We start from the raw sequence: 27,294 nt of genomic DNA, 5'->3' as shown, positions 1-27,294 counted from the left end.
GAGATAGATATTAGGAAAAGCTTTCTAGCTCTAAGATTAGCTAAGTTCTGGAACAGGCTTCTAAGGGATGTTGTGGAGTCTGTGTCATTGGTGGTGTTTGAGAACAGGTTGCACAAACCCCTGTCAGGGATGGTCTAGGTTTACTTGGTTCCTAGACTTGATGACTTCTCGAGGTTTCTTCCAGCCTGACGTCGCTGTGATTCTGTGATGGGGCTATGTAAGTAGACAGACAGGACTACACTATGACTGTACAGTGAGTGCCCTTCAAATTTGCCCTGATGTGAAAGATTCTATTGTCTTTGGTGACTTTTCCTCTCTTTAAATCGGGAATTGCATCGGGTCTGACCGAATCTTTCAGACCAGTGGAACTTTTCAAAGGTGCTGACCGTAATTCTAGGTAAAACGTTTTATTTTAGAAATTCCATCGATGAAGATCATGCCATAAATATTTAATTAAATTCCTCCATGAGTTACTAATATTAGACTTAGATGGTTACAGCTGTGCAAGAATTTTAAACTGTAACCTATGGGGTAGCAATTATTATAGTAACACCTAGCTCTTTTATAATGCTTGCCATCCCTTGATCTCAAAGTAACTTCACAAAGGAGGTCAGTATCATTATTCCCATTTTACAGATGGGGAAACCGAGGCAAAGTTGGTGCTCAACTTGGACAGTGAAACCTAAGCACTTAGTTTCACGCTCTAATTTTCTTGCAGTAACACCCCAGTGCTGCTGTGTTTGGATGCACAGCATTATAGGGGGAGGGGAGGTTTAAATCCTCTTTATGTATATATTTTAAATGCTTTTAAACAAGGTGAGGGAAGGGGAAAATGAGAGGAAAATGAAATCCTCTTGAAAGATCCTCTTAATTGAAATTAACTGGGAAACCTGTTCCCAGAAAGGTGGAGAGGGCACAGCTGATGGTATTTTTGGCAAATAAGGAGAAAAACAAAGAGGCTATTGGCTTGTGCTCAATTAAAAATACAAAAACAAACAACCACCCGAAAAGTAAGAAAAAACCCAGACAGGAAGAAAAATGCAGTCGACGTTTGCCAAAGAGAAATCGACAGATTGGGGAAGAGAGAGAGAGATTTTGTTTTCGGGTTTCTAAGAAGGAATTATAAACAGCATAGGGGGAAAAAATGAGAATCTGTCAACAATTCTCTCTAGCATTGTCCCAGATATATTGCTGTGATGCAGATAGACCACAGCTAATAGCAGTCAAGTGGCGTTTCCCTTCATCGTTGGGCAGCATGATCTAGCGGTTAGAGCATTGCCCAGGGACCTGGGGAACCTAGACGTTGTTCCCACCTTTGCCACTCACACTCTGTGGGTGAAATTCACACTTGGGCTGTGGAGCAGCACGAGTTCTGCATCACTGATGTCTCATGTATAAACCCTGTTATGGCGAGTTCACTGCTGCACAGGGCTCTGTGCTGGCAGCTTGTTCTTCTCCTTGGCTTTCCTCTGCTTGGTGGTTGTACCACTCAAGAAGACAGCTGAGAGCCCCTGTGCCTCCAGTTTGAAATGCTTAGAGCTCTTTGAACGACATGTTCAAATCCTGAAAGAATCAGCTCAGCCCTCTGTTCTGGAGTATGATTCAGTCCCTGGGTTTGGATGAGCCCTGTCTGTTCTGCTTGGGCAGTAGAGATCCCATGATTCTTCTCCTTAGAAGAAGAAGGGTTAGCCCTGGTGTCCTTGGCCAGCATTTCAAAGACTCAGCTGAAAACCTTGGCAACTGAGACTGGCATGTCCCTATTCTGCCTGGCACACTTGAGACTGGCATGTCCCTATTCTGCCTTAGTTACCCTAGAAAGGGTACACAGATTTACTGAAGAGTCCCCATGCACCTTTGTAAAGAAGGTAAGAGGTTGAATTGTGTTCAGTTTTGCATGGGAGAATTTTGATAGACATTCCATTAGCTCCTCCATGCCCCAAACCTCTGAGAACGAAGTGGGGAGCTCAGAAATCTGGAAGTGCCACTGGAAATGTTGGTTGCATTGTTTGTCAGAGAGACACACAGGTTTCCAGATACAGCAGGGGCTAGTGGAGAACCTGGTCTGAGTAGAATGAGAGCTGCTCCAAGCAGACAAGTTACCTGAATTGCAGACCTGCGAAGGGTTTCCCTCCCTTGCTCCTTTGTCCTGACTGGGTTATAAACTCTTTGGGGAAGGGATTGTCTCTTACTACATGTGTTTACAGCTCCTAGCACAGTACGGACCTGGTCTTCACTGAGGCCTCTAGGCACAACTGTCATACAAGTAATAATATCTATGTCTTACATAGTACTTTTCACTAGCAGATCTCAAAGCACTTTATAAAGGAGGAGAGTGTCATTATCCCCATTTTACAGATGAGGAAACTGAGGCCTAAAGAGTGATGAAGTGACTTGTTCAAGATCATTAGAGGGCCAGTGGCAGAGCCATGTCACCTGAGTCCCAGTCCAGTGCTCTATCACTTAAGCATACTGTCTCCCTATAATGAATATTAATAAGTTATGAATAGTAATAAAATCTCTAGAGCCAGTGAGGGTACATTTACACTGCAGTTAAAAACCCATGACTGACCCATGCGAACTGACTTGAGCTAAAGGGCAGTTTCATAGATTCATAAATATTAAGGTCAGAAGGGACCATTATGATCATCTAGTCTGACCTCCTATTGAATTGCAGTGTAGACATTCACACACTGGCTGGAGTCTAGGACCCTGCAAGGTGGGAGGGTCCCAGAGCTTGGGCTGCAGCTGAGCCCAAATGTCTACCCCATGATTAAAAAGCCCCTTAGTGCAAGCCCAAGTCAACTGGCCTGGGCTAGCCAGTCCAACTGCAGTGTAGACATACCGTGCATCTCCTTGCTGGCTGGGCGAAGAGGGTGGGAAGAGAGGGTTTTGGGGTTCCGAGAAGTGACTAAAAATGGAGGTTAGAATGGAAACACTTCTGCAGCCTTAACCATAGCAGTCGCCAGTGCTCCCACAGTGCCGATATACCCGCACGGTAGACCCTGGGATGTTCAGTGCGGGAAGAGGCTTTGCCCTGCCATTCTGTAATTCTTCTGTGGAATACCTGTCATCGGCAGAGGATGGACAGGCTGCACGGCTGGGGGAGGAGAAGGGGCATTCTGCTTTTCTGGTGGCTTGCTACGGAATTTTGTAAATTGGGAAACACGCCGCTCCAAAGCATCCTTCCTCCAGGAAACTGCTTAGAAGAGGCCTGGCTCTCTCCTACCTGCCTCGCACTCCCTCTCCCAGCGAGTGAGAGAGACAGACGCAAACACAGGCTTGCTCCCGCCAGTGTCAATGGATTAATTTGTGAGCAGCGACTCATCCCTTTAAATAGAGGTTGCTAGGCATTTCACTGGCTTCCTCCCAGTGCATGTTAGTGGCGTTGCCTCTTCACAGCTGTGACTCATCCGCTAAGCTAGCGTCCAGCTAAAAAGGACAGCCTTTTCCTTTTCTTTTTAGTGCATATAGAGACGAACCTTTGAAACAAGCCGCATTTTTGCCAGGAGAGGGTGCTGCTTCTACTGGCTCCCCTCTGTTCTTTAGTGAGAATCACAGCTGCTGTGTGCCTTTAAAAAGTAGTAAATTGCATTCCTGAGAGGTAGAGCAGGCCTAGGAGGGGGAAAAATATGTTTAGCCTTCCTTTAGTGCTGGCCTGAGTTGGGGGACAGGTTGGGCTCAGGTGTGCAATACCAAGGAATGACTGTAAGAGTTTGGGGCATTAGCTAATGGCCAGGCTTCACTGTAGCTGGAAATGAACGGTGGCGTTAGCTGATTCTCTGTCCGTAGCACTCCAGGTAGTGCACGTTTGCTTCAATCCGAGGGCATCCTTCTGCAGGTTTCGTCGGCTTCTAGAGCCCCATGTTCCCAAATCCCTGTGATCAGAAACTTCCTTATATGTGAAATTGAACTATGTACCCTCTAACTTAAACCGTCTTAGACCTTATTTTATCCGAATGCTGTTAATGTCCCTAAAACATTTTGCTGAAACAGGGTTCTGCTGTGTTCTTTGTTAAAATCAAAAGAAATAAATGTCAGGTGTCTAAATGCTCACATATACTTTGTGTGTGTGTGTGTGTGTGTGTAAATACACATAAAGCATGAGTGTTTATAAAGCATGCATGAGAATATATGATATGTGGGTATATAATATAGACTGGAAATATACATATAGCTGGGGAATAGACACACATTTTATCCCTGCTTTTTTTCTCCCATCACGTGAGTAGCATGATCAATAAGTCCAGTAATAGAAGTGGGGGTGGGGGAAATGGGGAGGTTGTGTTGAGTATTTCTTCCAATCAGACCTTGATGCAGTTCATCTTATAAGCAAACACATGTGTTGTTTCACAATGCCAAACCACAGTCTATTTTAAATCTTCTATAAACCTCTCTTCTCATTTATATGAAGTTTCAGCCCCTACTCTCTTCCGAATAGACGACAATGTTGATTATAAACAGCTAAGTTTACTGAAACCGGAAACATTTTAATAGTATAGCATAAGTTAGTTTTGCATCTAACCTCTCTGCTTGGATATTAATATCTTGCTATGTTATATTCGTAATAAAGCGCCCTGGGCAAGGGGTATAAGGGAAGCACAACTGTAAATAGGCTTGGCAGAATTCATTTTTTATTTTTTATAATTTTAACAGAGAATATCTGTATAATTTTAAGCATTTTTAGTTATTTTATCAATTTACATTTTCAGTGGCATGAAGTTGTGGGAGTGTCGGACAGTTATGTAAGAGTCTCTAATAGGTGCTCAAGCAAGTTCTGTAGATTTCGATTATAAGCAACAGAAATATTTTTTCACCAGTTTGGGTGTTTATGGTGAAATCAATGTTTACACATATTTACCAATTTAAAAAAAATCTATTCCTTCCTTAGAGGTTTTTAGGGCCCGGCTTGACAAAGCCCTGGCTGGGATGATTTAGTTGGGGTTGGCCCTGCTTTGAGCAGGGGGTTGGACTAGATGACCTCCTGGGGTCCCTTCCAACCCTGATATTCTAGGATTCTATGATTCTAAGCCTAGATAGAGCCAATGAACCATTTAAAAATTAAGATGGTTATTTATTTATTATTTGTGTTACTTCTATTATAGTAGTGTCCAAAATGTGCAAGGTGCTGCATAGACTGAATTATTTGGCTAGAGGATTGTGCCTTCCTCTGTGTTGGATGACGCTGGGCATGCTGAGAGAGACTATGATACAGATGATAAAGAATAATAGGAAGACCAAACAGAAAGCTGACAAAGTTTGGCTCCTAGTGTGACAGGTCTTCACAGGGTGAAACCAGGACTGTGTTCCACCAACCTGGGCTCCCTCTCACACTGTGATGTTGTTGCTAAGCCACAAACCTCTGGCAGGTACTTCACTTACACAGACAGGGACACACTCAACTGAGTTACATGAATGCTTCTCCCAGCCACTCGTGAACCAGCAATAGAGAGACAACAGCCAATTTCCCCTCCAGCTCCCCGGACTTGCACCCCAGGGCTGTACGTCCTTCCCTGGTCAGAAGCCCGAGCAGTGTAAATTCATTAAGTTTGCCACTCCTACAATGGAAAGTGGACGTGCACTGGCCTTTGTAACTTGAGCAGATTTCCCAAGCACTTCAACCAAAACGCCCTGTTTTAGGTAAAATATGAAACAGATTTCTTAACTACAGAAAGATCAATTTTAAATAAGTAGTGAGCGTAAAGATCAAAGTTGGTTACCTGAGAAATAATATAAACTTGCAGTCTAAGTTCTATAAACAAAACAGAATTTGACTCAAGCAGTGTCTCACCCTGATAGACAGTGCAAGCAGGTCACAGATCTCCAGTACACAGGCTGGAACTCGTCTCCAGCCCAGGACCACCTTCCCCTTGTCAGTCTTTGTCCTCCAGGTGTTGAGTTGTGGGGGGAAAGTGAGACCAAGTGATGATGTCACTCCCCCTCTTTTATAGTTTCTTCCAGCTTGCTGGAAAGAACCTTTGCTATGACGTGAGTCAAGCAGCCTCCATTGTCTACGCGCTCCCTCTGAGAAGTCTCCATTGTATACAGATCCTGGGATAGTCCTTGGGAGTGTGGAATCCCTTCAGTGGGCCATCAGTGTGTCTGGCTGCTCCACTGTTGTATCTGAAAGGCTGGTTGTGGGTGTTCCCAACCCCACAACATATTTCAGTAACACACACAGAGCAAAACTTCATAACTTCACATACAATGACAGCAGAGTTGTGACAGTACAATCCAACAGGGTATTCATGTTCAACAGATCAAGACTTTTAAAATGATACCTCACAAGGCCTACTTTGTACAAAACCTATCATGATTGTATGACAGTGGTGAATATGGGGGTTCCGGGGTGCTGTTCTGAGGCACAGAATGTAACACCTAGTGTAGACCCAACTTTGGCTGACAGAGGGCATAAGGGAGTAGGAGAGTTATGAGGTCCAGGCTTGGAATATTTAGACAGAGGAAAAGGAGTTTTGAAGAAGTGGCCATTCTGCCATTGATGCTCCCACCCAGGAAAGGGAGCAAATGAGGTCAGAGTAAAATAACATTCTCCTGATCCCAATTTGAAGTGCCATTCACAGCTGTGAATTAACAGACTGGTTCTTCCGCAAAGGATCTCTGCAGAAGCAGCTGCGCTAGTGTTCCAGGCTGTAAAGTCCACATTGCACTAGGGAACGCCAAAGCAGCATCCGAGACTCAACTGAATGGTCCACTGGCCACAGTACAGAAGGGTATTTCTAAAAGATCAGCTGAAGCAAATTACAGTGCCCTGCCTAAGATGTTGACCTGGCTTCCTGTGTGAAGATGAAGTTTAAAAGGATGAAACCTTTCAATAAAGCCGGGGGAGGTGGAGTGTTACAGAAAGAGAGAATTTAGAGAGAGAGGGACCAGTGTTTCTATTTGATGCTTTAAGCCTGGCTGTATTCTGTGATAATGAATCAGTACAGTGCACAGTGGAATAGTGAGGCACTAATTCTGGAGGCTGGTCTGTTGTCTGGTTTAAGTTTTACATCAAGTAGCCCCGTGCAAAGTAGACTAACTTTTTAAAAAAAAAAAAAATTTCAGCCCTTTTGCGGGAGAACGTTTTGCACTGGGGCAGTGGTAACCGTGCTGCATGCCAGGAAACACCCAATGCCCCAAACTCCCAGAGCTAAAGCAACATTCCTTTCTCTCCCTCTTAGTTCCCATCACATGAAGAAAAACAAAGCTTTGTGCTCTGCTCTCCACAACTGGCAGTTTTGTTGTCGGAAAATGTTGCCTTTGCAAAGAACATGTAGCACAGTGACTGAGCAATCCTGAGTGCTTGTGAAATTACCACTGGGAAAATGTCGTTTTGGAGTGAGGTTGGAAGGGATTCTTCCTAGGAGAGTGGGATGTGCGGAATTTTAAAAGTCGTACTGCTATTAACTTCCATCTTAGCAGAGCCATTTCCCGTCATAGTATTTCTCTGTTTTTGTTTTGCTGATGAAAATGCAGCAAGCTGGTAATCTCTAATGCACAGGGGAGCGGGTAGGAATGAGTCTGACTGGGAAAAGATTATATCACCATTTTAAAATATATATATATAGGAGGGGTAAAAGAGAGAGGTTTGTGCAGTGCTGTAGCAACCTAAACTACAAACTACGCTCAAGAAAATGAGGTTTAGTGTAGGCAGGTTCTCTGTAAGCTTCCCCCACACAGATGTGCCGGTGCCCTGCAATCCTCACCGCCCCGCATTCTGTTCCAGCCCTGGTTCTACCCCTGCACCGCCCCCCATTACAACTTTGCTAATGTCTCTTGATCCTAACCCGCAGCTCCCCTGCCGTTCCAACGCTGGGCTGTCTGTGCGCAGCTCTGCCAGTGCACCTTGCTCTGATCTTGCGATACGCTTCTGCTTTTCCCCTTAGAATTGTGGCCTGCTCATGTGTGATTGGGACCAAACCACCCTCCACTTTCCTGTTGAGGGGAGGTCTGAAGGCACCCAGCCCCATTCAGTGTAAGATAATGCTGCCAGAGTGGTGAGTGGCCTTTTAGAGACATACACAGAGCTAGCATTGTCCTTACCTAGGGGAATCCCTATTGGTTCCTATGGGAATGTTGGCTCTAAGCAGAAACATAAGTTAGGGACATTTCCTTGATGTCTAGTGTAGGTAAGTACCCATCCTAGGGGAATAATTGTGAAAGCTAGTTATGGACATGAATTCCCACTGACAAATAACCAGGTAGATTGTTTTATCTGCAATTATTCAGCACCTAAATATATCCCCACAAGCTGTCTAGGGATGGACCCAGGTGTGGGGAGTTCTATGCATCTTGAACATCTAAGCCATATTTGTTAGCAGCATTATACAGAGAGTGTATGGATTGTGCTCGTTATTTATTGATCCGTGTTGATGCTCTCTTTCTCATACAGGTTGTTCTCATTAACCTTAGGTCTCTTAAGGTTTAAACCAAAACACAACTAGCCAGAGTTTGTAGAGTGAAAATGGTTGTTCATCCAAATCACATCCTTCTCCCTTTTTCAAAACCTCAACCCCCTTGGGCATAAATGCTTCAGCTCCGATCCTCCAGGATGTATGGGGCACAGGAAGGTAGAGCTGGCAAAGAAAACTAGGAGAAGGGGATGGAGCACACGTCTCTAAAGCAACTCCCATTCTTCACGAGTCAGCAATTTTCTGTACTGTAGAGTAGGCTCAGTTGGGACACCTCTTGGACTTTTTGGGAAAGGATTTTTTTCCTTCCAGGAAAAATTCTGACAAAACCAAAGTTTTCATTTTCATCAAACATTTTCTTTTGAAAAATTTTCAAGTTTTAGTTAAAAGGCAAAATGTTCAACCTTATTTTCACATTTCTGGGAGTGCCATTCTCCACCCAGAAGAAAGGGTGTGTGTGTGTTGGGGAAATTTTTAGGAGATGCCACATCACTCTTGTATGATGGGGGAAATATTAATGGCCCCGATTTACAGGTGGGGAAACTGAGGCACAGAGATGAAGTGATTTCCCTGAGGCTGCACAGGGAGTCAGTGGCAGAGATGGGTGTTAGATCTGAGTTTTGACCAAAGTTGCATGACAGTTGGTGGTTCTTTTGAGGGAGGCCCAACACAGCCTGGAATGGGCTTGTTTCTCCTTAACTGTCTTTAAGTTCTGCTCCTTCATGAAGGTGTTGGCATACCCATAGCTGCTGCAGCCTGCCTCTGCTCTCCAGCCATTCTCTGTCTGGTGCGTGAGAAGGAGCTTTGCTTCCCTGTGAGGATCAAAATGGCAGCAGTCTGTGAAGAGGTACCTAGTTATCTGGAACCAGCAAATGCACTTTCTCCTCAGCCTGCCGCGTGGGAGAGTCCTGTCCCCAGGGGATGACCTATAACCCTTTTCCAGGGAGATACCAGACAGGTGCAATAGCTATTGTGCTATACGCTAAGGAAGTAGCCGGTTGGAGAGTGGGTGTGGAGTGCTGAAATTTTAGCCACCAGGCCAGAGCTAGCTCTGTTTGTGAGAAGCAAGAAGGAGCACCCTGTCCGGATGTGTTGTCCCATTCAGAATTCCAGTTTACAGGGTCAGACCCAAAATATCCACCTGTCTGTTCTCAGGGAGCGCTTGCCAAGGTTTCAGTGGTACCGTTGGCTTTGCATGGAGTTTCAGGTGCAAGAAGTCTCAAAATCTCAAAGTGAAACAGCCTGAACCATCGACTTTTACATGATCTATATATGTGTTTGCCTGAAGCCTGAGTCCAGACTCTTTGGGATGCTCTTGGGTCCTTGCAAGCTTCTGTTCTGTAAGGAAGTGGATAAACCAAGAGAGATTGCAACCAACCCTTTCCATCCTTCCCTAGCAACTGGTGTGGAGCATGCAGCTACAGTGTTGGAATACTGTAAGCATCAAAGAAATAAAGGGTTAAATATTTTTTTTTATCTGATCTCAGTGTGTTTTGCAGACTCAAAAACTAAACAAACCTCTCAACCCTGTACTTTGTTTAAAAAAATAAAATTCCTTAGCCTGCAAAAGAAACATGGCTATTATAACTGAAAGAGCTTTAAAGATCTATTTTGCTTTCCCCAAGTGATGCTTTTCATTTTGTTTCTGCACTTCACTCAGTTTGGACAATTAAAAAAGTCAAGTTCACTTTCTTTTCTCCTTGTCAGTTTGACACTGTGCTTTTCAGGGAACCCATTCAGGAAAGCGCTTCGGTAGGTGCTTAAGTCACAGTGAGGTCAATAGGATTTAAAAACATGCATAAAGTTGAGTACTTGCTGAAGTGCTGCCAGGATTTGAGGCCAATGATGCCAAGCTGCTGTATGTAGGGTTTGAGTTCCGAAAACAGTTTTTACAACATCCCGTTCAGACTTGGTTTCGTAAAATGGTTCTTTTTAACAAAACCTCCATCTTTGATCAAAACTGCTTGACTGTGTCCCTTTGAATAAGCTCTTTATTAAACTGTCACAACATACAGACAAGCATGGGACAGAAAAGAGGAAGCAAGAAATAACTGAAGGCCAGAGAAAATTAAATGGTGCAGAGAAGGGAGGCCTGGGAAGAAGTCAGAATCTGGGCAACCCCAGCTTTGGAAAATGATGTTACAGAAAAGAGGTGGATTTCAGAGCTAAAGCCTCGATTCAGCTAAGTCCCTAAGGATCTGCGTGTAAGTCTCATTGAAGACTAAATATGGCTGTAATTAAGCACGTGCTTAATTAACTGGCTGCTAATTGTCCAAGAGGGTGACCAATATGCTGTCTGTCTCTCTGTGTTTTTTATTTCATACCATGTTTTTTTCTATATTAGCGTATTCCTTGTCTTTGTTCACTTAGGCCAAGTCTACACATAGTTTTTGTATCAATTTAACTATGTTGGCTGTGTTTTATACAGATACAGTGAAAGTGGAACATCCTCTTGTGCGGACACAGTTATACTGGTATAAAGGTGTTTATACTGGTTATTCTCATACATTTGGTTTCCACACCTATACAGTTAAGGTAGTGCAAAAACTGGTTTGTAGACAAGCCCTTACAAATGCCATCAAGCCTTTGTTTCTAACTTTCATAGATTCATAGAGTTTACAGCCAGAAGGGCTCATTGGATCAGTGGTTCTCAACCAGGTGTCCGGGGCCTCCAAGCAGGTTTCATGGGGCTGCCAAGCAGGACTGGCATTAGACTTGCTGGGGCCCAGGGCAGAAAGCCGAAGCCCCACTGCATCGGGCCGAAGCCCGGGGCCCCGAGCCCCATCACTTGGGGCTGAAGCTGAAGCCTGAGCAACTTAGCTTCGTGGGAGCCCCTGTGGTGTGGGACCCTGGGCAGTTGTGTTTCTTGCTACCCCCTAATGTTGGCCCTGGCTTTTATATGCAGAAAAGCAGGGGCCGTGGAGATTTTTATAGCCTGTTGGGGGGGCCTCAGAAAGGAAAAGTTTGAGAACCCCAGTGTTAGATCCTGTTTCACGAGCCATTAAATTTCACCCAGTAACCCCTGTATTGAGCCCAATAACTTGTTTCACTAAAGCATCTCTTCCAGAAAGCCTCCAGGCTTAATCTGAAGACATCAAGAGGTGGAGAATGGTAGTTTGTTCCAGTGGTTCATCACCCTTGCTGTTAACAATTTGTGCCAGATTTTTAATTTGAATTTGTCTGGCTCCGGCTTCCAGCCATTCGTTCTTGCCTTTCTCTGCTAGATTAAAAATGTCTTTAGTACAGAGGTTTTCCAACTGCGGGGTCTGCCCCCCTACGGGGGCGCTGAAGAATTTTGGAGGGGGGGGGAGGGAGCAGTGTCGGTGGCCCCGTACAGTGGGGCTCAGGGAGAGAGAACCACCTCCACCCCCGACTCATCTCAGCAGGCCACCCAGCCTTGCGTGTGTCTATGTTTGTCTGGGGTGGGGGTGCAACCAAAAATTGTAACTCAAAGGTGGGGCTCAGCTCGAAAAGTTTGAAAACTGCTATGCTGGTACCTGGTCTTTTCTCCCCATGAAGGTACGTGGACACAGTCATTAAATCACCTCCCAGTCTTCTTTTTGGGAAGCTGAACTGATTGAGCTCTTTAAGTCTTTCATTGCCAGGCATTTTATCCAGCTGTGAAATCATTTTTGTGGCTTTTTCTGTCCCGTCCAAATTTCCAGCATCCTTTTTAAAAGGTGGACGCTAGAACTGTCGGCAGTATTCTAGTGTCAGTCCTGCCAATGCTGGATATAGAGATCAATCAACTCCCTGCTCCTGTGATCTAGTACCTTGTTTCGCAAAAAGAAAAGGAGTACTTGTGGCACCTTAGAGACTAACCAATTTATTAGAGCATAAGCTTTCGTGAGCTACAGCTCACTTGCATTAGCTCTTTTTTGACACAGGATCACACTGGGAGCTCAAGTTGAATTGCTTGTCCACTATGACCCCTAAATCCTTTTCATAGTCACTGCTTTCCAGGAGATAGCGCCCCACCCCCATTCTGCATGTCTCCTGCACTCCTTATCTCCGGTTGTATAATTTAAGTGATTGGCCAGATAAAAAATTACTGTGACCTCTCTGCTGATAGAATTTTGTTTGGAGGGACTTTTACAATAGGTCTTGTTAGTCAGCTATACTGTATACAAGTTTCTTATCTGGACCCTTACCAGTTCGTAGCTCTGGACAAAACGTGCTGGTGGTTCTTTCAAAAGTTTGCAACTGAACAGTGACTTAATACAGCTTCAAAACTTTACTATGCAAAATTGAAAAGCTGCTTTCCCTTCGTTTTTTAATAGCTTATGTTTAACACAATACTGTGTATTTGCGCCTTTTTTGTTTTGTTTTGGTTTTTTTGGGCTCTGCTGCTGCCTGATAGCATGCTTCCGGTTCCAAATGAGGTGTATGGTTGACTGGTCAGTTCGTAACTCTGGTGCTCTGAACTCTGAGGTTCTACTGTACTATATTTATAGCATTTTGTGACTATATATATTGGAGGTAATTGGTTACTGTTTGGTTGCGGTTCCCGTCAGAGGTGGATGCTGAAATAGCCAATATCTAGTTTTAGTTCCCAGTTATTCTGCAGGCAACATAATGTGCAGGGAACATTAACTCAACTTAATGGCTAATTAAACATCAATTTGTGATGAGGCTGGAGCATATTTTAAGTTAGTGGGGGGAATGGGTAAGGAAATGGGAAACTTTAACAGTGGCCATTATTATCAATAATGAGCCCTAATGGAATTTTTATTAATGCAAAGGAAAAGATTGTATTCCTTGCTCCTGTGAAGTTAGCTACAGTCATCAACAGTCTTGCTGATTCAGAAGGGTTTCATGGCTGGCGGATGGACTTTATCTCACCCCATGAATAGAAAGGCGCGTCGTCCTGCAGAAGACGTAAAGAAAAAGTGACACATTCCATTTTCTGTTGTATATTCTGCTGATGAACAAAAACATTTTGCTAATTCAATTTAATTCCCAAGGACAAGCAGTTGTAATTCCACCGGAGAATATTAAATTGCCTTAATGGAAAAATAAACTAGTTTTATTCCTACCCACCCCATTTAGTTTTCAGACATCTTGATGTACCTTCTTAGTGTATTAATACACTTCTCAGCTCACTGCGGATTTTGCATCTGGTAGCACAGCATACACAAGCATCCTGAAGTAATGGCAAATGCCATTGTGCTGCTGGGTCTGCTACTCTGACCAGTGTCAGGTCCTTGGAAATGCTTCTCTTTTTCTCCGTAGGCAGCAGCTTAACATGCTGCTCTCTCTCACTGTTTACACAGCTAGGCAGTGAAGTGTGTGGCCCTCTAGACTAAACCTATTTAAAATGCTGTCCTACGGTGGAAATTAGATCTAGCGAGATTTGAGCACTACTGCACCTTAACCCTAGTTCAGCCTTGAAATCTGAGCCCTAATCCAGCCCAGATTCTAGTGTTTGTGCCTGTTCACACTGCCCAGCCAAACCAGCTGTGGAAGAGCAAGACAGGTACTGTTCTCTTCCAGGCATCTTCAGCACAGCTGTCATGCAAGCCCCGATAGTAGAAGTGGGAGAAAGAGAGACCGTGGCTTGATTTCCAGCTTCTCGCATGGAATTTCTGAGCTGGCAGTCAGAAATCTTTTCATGCAGCTTGTACGCTGACCAGTGTGATCTGGAATCATTGAAAGAAAAGGAGGACTTGTGGCACCTTAGAGACCAACCAATTTATTTGAGCATAAGCTTTCGTGAGCTACAGCTCACTTCATCGGATGCATACTGTGGAAAGTGTAGAAGGTCTTTTTATACACACAAAGCATGAAAAAATACCTCCCCCCACCCCACTCTCCTGCTGGTTTGTGTGTGTGTGTGGGGGGGGGAGTGAGAAAACCTGGATTTGTGCTGGAAATGGCCCAACTTGATTATCATACACATTGTAAGGAGAGTGATCACTTTAGATAAGCTATTACCAGCAGGAGAGTGGGGTGGGGGGAGGTATTTTTTCATGCTTTGTGTGTATAAAAAGATCTTCTACACTTTCCACAGTATGCATCCGATGAAGTGAGCTGTAGCTCACGAAAGCTTATGCTCAAATAAATTGGTTAGTCTCTAAGGTGCCACAAGTCCTCCTTTTCTTTTTGCGAATACAGACTAACACGGCTGTTACTCTGAAACCTGGAGTCATTGAGTGAGAGCTGATACAGACCCTCTGTATTGTCATTTGTCGAGTCACTTTTCGGAGCCTAATTGTGCCGCAAGGTGTCACCTGCATTGTTTGCAGTTGCTGCCGTAGCCTCCTTCTCTAACTAGTTTTCTCCCCCACGTAATGGGGAGTTTTAAGGGTTACGTGTTGTCTTTTGTAGACATGCTTCTGTACCGGTTCTATGGCAAACGCCCTGGATAATCTGCCTTCAGCACCCGGTCTAGCACATCAGTAGGAAACACAGTGGAAAGCACAGACTCCCTTTAGTTGAGCTCTGCTGGTGAAGAACATTTCAAGGGCAGAAGATTTCTTTCTCTTCCCTTGCTGGATACGCAATCCTGAGTCCCCAGAGCCGAAAGCTTCTTTGGTGACCTCGGAAGCAACAACCAAACCGCACCTCGGACACTTGCAGCACAGGGGCCCAGTTCCTTAGCGTTAGGCCCAGAAGCTCCTTGGAAAGCAGTTCAGTAGTGGAGGGCTTTCTGGCATGCCGTTTTCCTTGCCCATCTGCCATGGTGGCTCAGCTCCTCCACACGTGAGGTAACTAACTGGCCAGTTCTGACAGGATCTGGGCACCATTTGTAGGTGCGGAAACGCAATGGCTCCTTGCCCACGTGTCGATCCTCATCGTGGCAAGCAATTTCAGCTCAAGGCCATTAATTGGCCGTGGAATTACATTGGATAATTATTTGGAGCTTGATAGCATTGACAGGCACTTCTCCGTCAGGACCAGGAAACTTGAATATGGAAAATGGAAGAGACATTAGGGTAACTTAGTGGATAAAGTACTGGCCGAGGCCTCAGGAAGACCAGGGTTCTGTTCCCAAATGACCTGCTTGTGTGCAAATCGCTTCCTCTCGCTGTGCCCACTTTCCATTCCCTCTCTTTTTGTCTGTTGTCGACTTAGACTGCAAACTCCTCAGGGCGTGACGGCCTCTTACTATGCTTATGAACAGTGAGACCGACAGGTGCCACTGTGATACAGATCATGAATAATAAAGACTCTATGCCTTTCCCCCCCTCTTCTGTCTCAAAAAAGTGTCCAAAAGACTATGTGGCAGCCCTGTTGCCTATAGCATAGTATGCTATGCTAGGGATTTTATGGCATGCACTGTGAATTATGGCCTGTCCGTCAGAGATGCAGACTGGTAGACATTCAAGGTGGTATTTCCATGAATTTGCCTGCATGACCTTGCCTGTAAATGTTCGACACTCTGCCGCTTCTGTGACCTGTGAGGGGCTTCTGATCTAGGCCTCTGGCTAGGGCTTGGTGGGGGAAGCTTCTGTGATACGGAAGAGCCTAGTGGCCATGATATGGTGGTTGTAGCTTGTCAGATGCAATCAGCAGCTTACCTACATCGTCTATCAACTCACAAACCTATAAGGAAGAAGGTGGCTGCCAGGCAGCGTTCTGTACCCCAGCGTTACCTGAATGGATCAGTATTGGGAACTACCAGGGGGTATATTGCGCCACCAAGACCCAAACGCATGCCATGGCTTTGGGCGTGAATCCAGAACGCAGCTGAACCCAGCCGTCGGAGGAAAGGCACCGATGAACACATCCCACATCTGGAGCAAGGTTGTAGTCTGCTCACGAAGGTACTGAAGTCACGCAGTCTTTAGCCGTGCTTAGCAAATGATTCTTTCACACACCTGTCTGTAAGCCACAGCTATACCACATCACACTTACCACGCTAGGCATCTTCAAGCACTGCAGGTTACCTGGTTAATCCTCACAAGGCAAGAAGCCCATAAAAGGATTGTTGTTTCCATTTTTAATGGGGAAACCGAGGCACGGAGAGCCACGCTCTCACATTAGGTTTGCACTGGAGCTGGGATTGGAACTCAGAAGCACATGGCTCCTCATCCTGAGCCCCTAGCACCGCCTCTGACTGTTGTTCCCTCTGCATCCCGAGAGGTTATATTTATGTCACGTGCCATACAGTGGGGCAGAGATGCTAACAGGATCCCTGCCAAGAGAGGCATCTGGCACTGTTATTTGGCTGGTGCTCCTGTTATTATTCATTGGCTGTTTATGGGGAGAGCAGTAAAGTCTACCCACCACCCAGGGAGACACTGTGGATGGAGGGCAATCACGACCCCTAGCTCCGTGCGCCTCTTTTCCATCCTTTGGAGGTATTTTCAACCAGGTTCACTAGGTGGAAGTATTTAGGGGGAGAGACTCCAAAGTGCACAGCATCAACCGAACCCTAACCCCACTGATGTCAATGGGCTTTTTACCCATGACTTCCATGAGAGCAGAGCTAGGCCAATGCCAAGTGCTTTCGAACAGCCCACTCTTCACTTCGCATCAGTGTCTTTTGTTCCAAGAAAACCCAGCAAAATAAATCCAGCAACGTTGTTTCACCTGGGAGAGGGAGAGAGAAATAAATCAAACCCTACCTTCTTTTTGCTTTTATCCTTCCTGTCATCACAAGACTCAAAAGTATAGTCCGGGGCTGGCTCCAGCCAGATGGAACAGCAGGGAAGTTCTATTCTATTAGATCCCTGGTTCAGCCACGTCTGTTGAAATCACAGCAGTCGCATCTAATGAAACCTCCCATCGTTTCAGATTTGTTTCAAAAGGCTTAATCTTGCCATTTTTAAAGGGCACTGCTGCTTTTCCAACCCGTCCCTGATGCCCAGAACAGCAATTTCACATCAAATCTAGCCTCTTGGATCCCCCCTGAATGCAGGAGTCATGTTTTGTCTTTGCACGCCTGTTTTGTGGGGCAGCCTCCCTTGAACTATTTTAATGTGTATTTGGGGATTTGAAACAAAACCTTTGCTCTTGTCTTGAGGTTCAGGTGGGAATACACGGTGGCATTTCCCCCCCTAGTTAAATAGGAGGTAATTGTGGTGAATATGGGGCATACCTGGGGAAGTGTTGTATACATGCGAGGCACACTGTGCTTTGGACTTGTGGGACTTTGGCTGCACGGGGACTCTGTGCCACACACACACCCCCCCCCCACTCCCATTTGAAAACCAAAAATAGAGAGATTGGGGGAGCAAGCTAGGGACACAGGTTTCAACTCCATTGAAATGCATGGGAGTGGGAGAGCTGTTTTGGAGGGACAGACTGGGGAAACTGGTCAATATTTTGTGTGTGTATCTACTGTATATATTGAAGTAGCACCTACAGAGGCCAGCCAAGAGCAGGTGTGCAAAGCGCTGTACAGACACACAATAAGAACATAAGAACGGCCACACTGGGTCAGAGCAAAGGTCCATCTAGCTCAGTGTCCTGTCTTCCGACAGTGGCCAATGCCAGGTGCCCCAGAGGGAATGAACAGAACAGTGAATCATCAAGTGATCCATCCCCTGTCACCCGTTCCCAGCTTCTGGCAAACAGAGGCTAGGGACACCATCCCTGTCCATCCTGGGTAATGGCCAGTGATGGATCTATTCTCCATGAACTTATCTAGTTCTTTTTTGAATCCTGTTATGAGAGACAATCCCTGTACCAAGAAGCCAACAGTCTAAACAGACAAGGCGGATGATTGGTGGGAGGGGAAAGAGAGTCACAGAAAGGGGAAGTGACTTGACCAAGGTCACATAGCAGGTCAATGGCGCAGCTGGGAGTAGTCTCCAGGTCTTGGACTCCTAGTTCAGTTCCCTACCAACTGGACCACGATTATATATGAAATACCCCTCCTCTGTATGGACAGCTGGTGTATACCTGACCTACCAGCAAGATATCTTCCCTAGTCTCACTTCTTTAGCTTTAGTTCTGTCTAAACCTAGTGCCAACTTGCCAGTCCTGCAGCTAGCTTCATTTCCTGCTCCTACCATCCCAGTCCATGTGTGGGGTTTGCCAGAGACTGCAGGGCTTTGCAGAGATGTGGGGCAGGCTGCGAGCTGGTGGGAGCAGGTAGCAAAAGGAGCAGGTGGAAGAGCTGGATGTGGTGCTACTTACGTTAGATTGCACGGCCATCCCCAAAGTGCCTGGCTGGTCCGACAAGTATTGCCCAACTGCCTGGCTTCTGGGCATATCCATGCGTCACCTGAGGCTCCTGTCTGACACCCCCCCCCCAGCATGCATCTCCTGCTGTCTCCTCCCATAGCTCCTCTGCTCTCTCTCCCCCAGTGCAGTGGCATTACCGCGAAGGACCCTTCCTTTTCACACGCTGCTCCTCATTGTCCCCTCACTGGCGGGACCCGGCTGCTGCAGATGGATACGACTTTGATCTGCCACAGTGCTTCAATATTGCAGGTGCAGAGCGAAACCACTGTTGCATAAGCAGCTCTGGGTTACATCGTTTGTTTCCACTCGTTAGCAATGCCCTTTCCTGCCTCAATCGCGGCCCAGCTCTGCTCTGCCTCTTGTGGGTTATAAGGTCATCAATAACTTGCGGAAACAAATGATGCATCCAGAACTGTCCTAGTGTGTCCAGTACACGGCAGATACTATTGTGTATGGGATACAGAGCATTGTTCTGGGTCCCTTGTGTGCGCTTTAGGGTAGGCTCCATTGCCTTCTTTTGTTTCACTCCTGCTTGTCTGCTCCGGGAAATTGCAGTGCAGTGCCCTCGTGAGGAGCACTTCGCGGGAATAGCTATCTGAAGTGTTGTGATCGCTTTTGATTGGAGATCAGCCAGGAAAGGAGTTCTAGGAGTGACTTTTCCCTGCTAAAATGGCCCTGAGGACTTAGGGGATGATGCAGCAGGTACAGGGTTTGTCGTTTGTGCAGGGCAATCCGATACCGCTGCACGTTTAGGAGAGGATTTCTTGTCTGCTCTCGAATTGATGACTGGCATCTAACTCTGAGCAGTGGCGATGATTCACAGAATGGACAGTGTTCTGAAGAAGTCATTCTGATGCACGCTGACCAATTCCACACAAGAAGCTGGGTTAAGAGAACGGGAATGGTGCAGGGGTGAGCGTGCGTAACCTTGACTCTGCCCTCTTGCACGTGTGGGTTAGGATGGCCTTCACTCATGTAATGGCACCCAGTTTCACCAATTCAGAGCTATATCCTACGTAGCCTTCCTTAGGCGCAGCTCGGGGTTTGAGCTTATTGCAACGCTTATCAAGCTGCTCAGGTGGGACTTAGGCTCCGGCCGCTTCCTTTGTCATTTTATCCCTGTGTGGATTGGGAGGTGCTGTGGGGTGGGGAGAACAGAATGGGTGAGATCCTGACCCTATTGAAGTTGATGGGAGTTTGGCTGTTGACTTCAGTGGGGTCAGGATATCACCCCATGACTCCAAAGCTACCCTCCCTTGCAGACGTATTCCGGTGGCAGCAGGCAGGACTTTGAGAGCCACTCCCCTCCTCTTCCTGCTCCTGCAGTGTAGCCAGCTGGGGCGATGGGTCGCCCACCCCAGGACTTGAGGCTCTGAAACCAGCCACCAGACCGAGCTACTCTGGCAGCAGGTGGTCGAAAGCTTGTGCGTCTCCGCTCTCCAGGGCCATGCGTTGCAGCTTGTGCTCGAAGCGCTCTGGTAGCGAGTGGGGAATGGAGAGAAGAGGAAAGCACAAAATAAAGGAGGAGAGAAAAAAGGGAGAGGGACAGAGAAGATGGAGAGGAAAAGTAAAGGAGTTGAGTCTGCATCTGTGTTGGATGAGGGGTAGGGCAAGGGAGAGAGGAGCTTGAAACAGCCAAAGGCTGGGAACCCTGGTGATCCCGTCTGCTCTGTATGAACCCGTTGTAGGATTGGGCCTCCTGCACCTACAAGGCGCACAGTAAATATTGCTCTTGCTCCTTCTTGGCGACTTACAAAGCCTATTGGGAGCAGGTACTCTGGGCTCAGTGGCGGGGTGGACTATGGGGGAGTCAGTGCACTTGGTCATGCCTCATGGCCCACCAGACTGGCCTGGTACCCTCTGCCTGGCTCTCCCTACCGGCAACCACTACTGTGCACTGAGAACTAAGCTTCCAGCCCGGCTTTCCTCTGGGCTGAAGGCTCTAGAGCGAGTGCATCTCGGGTCCTGATACATCCTCATGGCAGGTGCTGGGATTAGCAAATGAAAATCCGTTTCCGTCAGAGCAGAGCTGGGGTCGGTAGGGCTGGGGACGGATTTATGTCACAGCTGCTGCAAGCCATGCCCAAGGAATTCACTCACTGACAAGCAAGTCAGGCTAGCAAGTCTGGCTGCTGTTCTCCCTTCAGGCTGACCGAGATCAGGGGCATGTGGAATCTGCAGAAACACTCGCAAACAGGCGTGGAATAATTTATCGGGCTGGGTCGGCTAGCATGCATTGTCCGTTACTTCGGCTTGGTCAGATCTGGGGCAGCGCCTGGTTTTTTACCCACTTCTCCAGCTGAGTGGATGAGGGTGCTTGCCCAAGGCCACCCAGTGAGTGGGCAGGACAGAGGTAGCGTACCAGAGTCGCTGGCTCCTGGTCCTGTGCTCGCTAACTACTAGACCTAATTCAGACGGTCCCTAAAGAACTGCAGCATTTCCTTGCTGTTCAAACATGTTCTTTCTAAGGACCTTACGCAAGGGTTTGGCTCCATTGTAGCATCATAAAACACTATGGCCAAGGCATGAAAAAGAGCATTTGAAGGGAAATCATTTTACCTCCTATTAAAAGTTACAATGAGGCAAATTTGGCCTGTCTTTCTCAACACAACCACACCCACGCTACCCTCTGCTGTCTGGCCTGCCAGAAGCCGCTGGGCTCTAGGAGGTGGCATTTTTCGGGTGAGATGTAAAAGAGGAATCCTGATCTCTCGTGGTCATTAAAGATCCCATGGGCCTTAATGCAGGATTGTTAACACCATTGCCCTGTGGGGATTCCCAATCAGGCAATGGCATTCTGTCTCCTCCAAATTCCCTTTGTGGTTTCAATTAGATACCATGTTCTTCCTTCCATCTTGAGCTTACCCGTTGCTTTCGTGGTGTTCGGTGCTGTTCAATGACAGCCATGCCGCGTTCCAGGGGTGGGGGACACGATTCCCTTGCAATAACACTCCCAGATGCCCTTTTGAATGCCCATGCTCAAACCATCGCACCAGGCCTGCTGCTAAAATATAGCTGCCTACTCATTTATGCAGCACCCTCCAAACCGCACTAAGATAATTTCATAATCCTTAAATAAACCTTCCAGAAACCATAGGGGAAAATGTGAATTACAAATTAAAAACCAGACTAAATCCTTTTGCAACTCAGTTGTTCCCCCTGCCTGTCGTCCGCTCCCCCTCTCCTATCCCCAGTCTGATTATGGTAGCCAGCTATAATATGTCAACATGTTTATCCATGCATCACCTGAGGCTCTGGATTTGTTGCCAGGGTGTGAAAGTATCTCCAGGTGATGAAAATCAGAAACTGCATGCGGGATTGAGCCATTTAAATAGTTTGAAATCGTGTTTCTTACTTGGCTAGGTAAATCCCGGTGAGAAGACGCTTGAAGAAAGACGATCCAGTTTAGATGCGGAAATAGACTCCTTGACCAGCATCCTGGCTGACTTGGAAAGCAGCTCCCCATACAAGCCACGGACTCAACAGGTTAGTGTTTGAGCCCCTTTTTATGCCGAACGGTGTGAACTTTGAGAGAGAAATCATGACTTTTGGAGTCAACTTGCAAACCAGTTTGTGTTCACTGAGAGTACGCAAGCCGGTTTTGTATCTTCATAGCATCCAGATGTACCTGCCGAAGGGACAACAGGGGCAGTGTCAGGCGTGTTTAGCTGTCTGTGTGGAGCTGGCCAGAGGTGCCACCATAAAAATGGCACCCTGCGTGCCACGATTTTCTTTCAACAGTAGCTGCTGAATTAAAAACAAGCTCAAAGGCGTGTTTTATCTATCACTCCTGGCAGCCTGACCCTGCTGTCTGAATATCAAGCTGTGTTCTTTTTGCTTTGCTGTCTAATCAACGGCAGATCTATGATCTTCATGCTTGGATCATAGCACAGCTGTCAGTGTGGTTGATAAAACAATAACGCAGAATGGAACCTCGCTTCCTCCTCCATGTCTAGATGTGGGCTGCAGGGCTGATTTGTGTCCCTATGATTCTGGGGACACCTAGGAAGCAGATCTGTGCATGTTACGTGATTTTTTTAGCATCTGAAAAATAACACAGTAATGGCATTTCAAGGGGATTGTTGATGTGGCATCCAAAGATATCCCAAACCCAATAGCCGTCCAGTTGGACATCTCTTTTACTCTCTCTCCTTACCGTTGCCATCACGCTTTATGTATAGAAGTGTTTCTACACATGTTTATGCAACTTTGTGTATACGATCTATGTGTATGTTTAAGTGACAGTGACTCTGATTAACCCCACAAAAGTAAGAAGAATCAGAATTAGCTGATGCAAATGGTTGCACTGTGCGAGGTATTTGTCTGTATTCCGTTGCAATCATTTGAGGGTAGGCGCTCTGCCTCCTTACCCGTTGCCGTAAATGACCTGGTAGAGTTAGAGTAGGGCTGTACTCACAGCAGCGTTTTGGGTAGACACTGCACACCCAGCTAACGCCTGTGTAGATAGCAGCGTAGATGGCGAGGCACAGCTTAGGTGAGTAGAGAAGAGTGCCCATGCCTGAACGCCAGGGTATGTAACTACATGGCTCTCGACACACCCAAGAAGTGCCTCTCACGTCTACTCTACCGTTTATAGCAGTTCAGTGTCCTGCCGCCTCCCCGCCGCCGTAGTCTTTGCCCGCTTCCTTCCCCCTGCCGGGGCCTTTCACTGCCACATGGAGCTCCACGCACCCGTGCACCGCTGCAAGTGTAGACAGGGGCTTTCAGAGCTAAAGTAATTCTACCATACGTGTGGAAGTTACAAAAGTGCTCCGTGCTGGCCTAACTTTGCTCCCACTGGAGTCAATGAGAACGTTAACACTACCTTACTGGGAGCGGAGTGTGACCAACGTTAAGTTCTCTTTAAAATCCCACCTTTAGGGTCCGTTGGTAGAATTATGGGTGTCCTGGCTTTTTTGGTTGATTTGGACCCTAAGACGGCCTTACGAGACACATGTTGTATTTTCATTGTAGCTGCATGGAGACAGCGCTCATACGTGTTTACAGCCCATCCTTTAGTTCCTTGCAAACACTCTAATTTAGGGTACTCTCCCTAAACTGCAGACCTCATGAAGTAGTCGTGGTTTTGGTCCTTTTTCTCATGTCAAGAGTTTAAGATGAGAGATGGAAAGTTACAATGCTGCCTTTTGTAACTGGGGTTGTGTTCATGCTCTAGTATTCTGTATCAAATTCTGTATTTCTTTTGTTTTTTATTAGGTTTTTTTGGAGGGGTTGGGAAACACTTGATGGGGTTGAAGCAATGTAAGAGATTTACTCTTGTCACAGTATTATCCTTCCTCTGGGCTCTAAAATAATGTGAAAAGACAACGATCTCGCATTATTTTGTTCCCATATTTTGAATAGGTCCTGGTGGTAGAAATCCCAAATTCAAATGCCACTCTATACAGGTTTATTTGGGGTTCTGTAGCGTTCGAACACACAGCCCTAGTTGCAATGGAGCCATGTAACTTATTCCAGTTTATAAAGTCGGCAGCCCTGAGATCCTGTATCCCGCTGGCAGTGTGCATAAACTCACATTTTTCATGTGCAACTCGTGCACAATTTGCTGCCTTGATTACGGTGAGTGGCTATGTAGATTTGTCTCTTGGGGTGTGTCTTCACTGCACAGTTAACCTGGGCTTTTACTGGCCTGGTGGTGGTGGGTTGGCACCTGAGCTCCACTTTAGCTTGAGCTGGAGCCTGTCCACTTTTGTGGCAAGGACATATGCAAAATCACTCACGTGCTGATCGTCCGCCAGTGGCTTCCTCCAGTTTCCCCCAAAGGACAGATAAGTTCTTTTTGCAATTGACGCAAATGATTGGGAAGGAATCCTAAAGTGTACCAACACAAGGAACCATGGGACATGCCCTCAGAGGGTAGGCTCACCTGGGCTTTTAGACCTGGGTGCCAATCACCTAGACGAACTGTGCAGTGAAAACGGGCCCTTCAAGTCTAGGAATGGCGGGTTGAGCTTACGTAGTGTGTTTGTTACTACAGCTAGGCACAAACAGGGTGGGTTAGAAGCAGCGTTTCAGCTTTGGTACGGAGCGACCCTTCTTTTGTTCATTTTACGTTACACTTTTCAGTATTTATTATTTAATGAAATTGTGTCCTGTGAAAAATACAATTACGCCAACTATTAACAACAGCTGCAAGAAAAAGAAAATGCTGGAGTTGAATGTGTCATCTGCTATAATCAAAAGGTACATGAGTAAAATCCTCCAAGGGTGGAAACATAATGCAAGCCTTTGATGTTTGTCTTTATTTGATCTGCAGTAAGTATAAAAAAAAACAGTGACTCACTTGACAGCCTATAGTAGGGATAATAGCCTAGGCATCTCATCAGTAAAGCAATGTAGTTACTGGCTCAAGCCTTCACTTATCATCTCAAATGTGCCAGGATAATGGAAGTAGCTAGGAAAAGGGAATTAGGGGTGTCTACACGGGAGATTTTTCCAGTTATACTGGTATAATTAAACCACTATAGTTATACTATATAACGCTGCTGTGGGGACACTCATTCAGGTATAACAGTGGGTTTTTTTAATCTTAGCTTAAACCGCTTCCAAAGAAGCATAACCTAAACTGTAAAAGGGCCCTTTTATACTGGAATAAGAGCATCCATAATGGATAACGATGGTATAACAATAATAGTTTAAATTCACACTCTACCTTATGACTTCCTGTGCAGACAAGCCCTCAGTCTTCTGTGTAAGTTTCTGATTTCGGAAGGATGTTGTTATGGCAGCAGAATCTGGCCCTAACAATGTAACATAGGTTAATCTCCTGTCGCATGGAATTCCCATTCAAAAAGCACCCGTGGGAGATACCCTTACACGTAAATCTGTAAGGTGTTTTGACTTGGTACCGCACAACATTTTGATTAAAAAACCTAGAATGATATAAAATTAACGTGCACGCATTAAAGACTTTAAAAATTGGCTAACAGATAGGACTTGAAATGTAATTGTAAAATGGAAAGTGACATCAAGTGGGTGTGTTTCCAGTGGGGTCCTGCAGGGATCAGTTCTTTGTACTACGGTATTTAACATTTGTAACAATAACCTGGAAGAAAACAAAGTTAGCGGAGGACACAAAAATTGGGGAAGTGGTAAATAATGAAGATTTAGAGCACTGATTTAGAGTGATCTGGATTGCTTGGTAAACTTGGTGCAAGCATAGATTAATAGATTCCAAGACCAGAAGGGACCAGTCTGACCTCCAGTATAACACAGGCCGGAGATTTCACCCAAAGTAATTCCTAGAGCGTAACTTCTAGAAAAATTCCAATCTTGATTTAAAAATTGCCGGTGATGGAGAGCCCACCACGACCCTTTGTGAATTGTTTCAATGGGTAATTACTCTTGCTGTCAAAAATTTGCATCTTATTTCCAGTCTGAATTTGTGTAGTTTCAACTTATACCCATGATACCTTTCTCTGATAGATTGAAGAGCTCATTGTTGAATATTTTCCCTATATAGATACTTATAGATTGCAATCAAGTCAACCCTAACCTTTCTCTTAGTTAAGCTAAATAGACTGACCTCTTTGAGTCTATCACTATAAGACATTCTTTCTAATCCTTAGTCATTCTTGTTGCTCTTCTTTGAATCCTCTCAGATATATCAACATCCCTCTTGAATTGTGCGTTCCAAAACTGGACACAGGATTCCAGCAGCCATCTCACCAGTGCCAAATAGAGAGATTAAACAACCTCTTTACTCCTACTTGGGTTTCCCCTGTTTTTCTCCCATTAGCTCTTTTTGGCCTCATCATCACTCAGGGAGCTCACATTCAGCTTATCCACTGCTGCCCCCAAATCTTTGTCAGCGTCACTGCTTCACAGGATAGAACGTATGGCTAGAACATCCTGTAGGTATGGCTAAACCCTTTGTTCCTAAATAGATACATTTACACTTAGCCCTATTAGCCTGCATATTGTTTGCTTGCGCCCAGTTTACTAAGTGATCCAGATTGCTCTGTGTCATTGATCTGTCCTCTTCGTTACTGAACACCCCCAGTTTTGTGTCATCTGCAAAATTTATTAGGGATGATTTTATGTTTTCTTCCAGGTCATTGATAAAAATGTAAAATAACATAATGCAAAGAACTAATGCCTGTGGGATCCCACTGGAAACACACCTGCTTGATGACAAGTCCCCGTTTACAATGACATTTTGAGACCTATCAGTTAGCCAATTGTTAATCCATTTAATGTGTGCTGTGTTCATTTATATTTGTTCTAGTTTTTTAATCAAAATGTCACGTGGTACCAAGACAAACGCCTTACAGAAGTCTGAGTATATTATATTAACACAATCTCATAAAAAAAAGATATCAGGTTAGTTTGATAGGATCTATTTTCCTTAAACCCATGTTGATTTGCATTAATTACATTACCCTCTTTAGTCTTTATTAGTCGAGTTCTGAATCAGCTGCTGCATTATATTGCTCAGGATGAATGTCAGGCCTCCAGGCCTATAATTACCTAGGACATCCCATTTACCCTTTTTTAAAAATTTGCACAACATTAGCATTCTTCCAGTCTGCTGGAACTCCCTCGCAAGACTTGTTGACAATAAACATTAATGGTCCAGCTCTTGGATGTAAGTTATCTGGACCTGCTGAATTAAAATTGTCTAACTTTTGTAGCTTCTGTTTAACATTCTTCTGAGATACTAGTTGAATGAAAAGCGTGTTATCACATATGATGAGACGATATCTTCTGTTTTTTCCCCCAAATAGGGAAC

The 27,294-nt window shown here is 45.5% G+C and overlaps 1 protein-coding gene across 10 annotated transcripts in view; it reads left to right on the top strand.

The window, feature by feature from the left end:
- LPP (LIM domain containing preferred translocation partner in lipoma) overlaps positions 1 to 27,294 on the top strand; it is a 449,897-nt gene that overhangs the window by 220,033 nt on the left and 202,570 nt on the right. For all 10 annotated transcript variants that reach the window (XM_073359049.1, XM_073359053.1, XM_073359054.1 and 7 more), the window contains one exon: positions 21,906 to 22,028. In XM_073359049.1, the coding sequence (XP_073215150.1) occupies positions 21,906 to 22,028 (123 nt within the window). The remainder of the gene's footprint in view (positions 1 to 21,905; positions 22,029 to 27,294) is intronic.

Source organism: Lepidochelys kempii, chromosome 9 (assembly GCF_965140265.1).
Source record: "Lepidochelys kempii isolate rLepKem1 chromosome 9, rLepKem1.hap2, whole genome shotgun sequence".
Lineage (NCBI taxonomy): Eukaryota > Metazoa > Chordata > Testudines > Cheloniidae > Lepidochelys > Lepidochelys kempii.
This window is presented reverse-complemented; position numbering and strand designations above follow the sequence as displayed.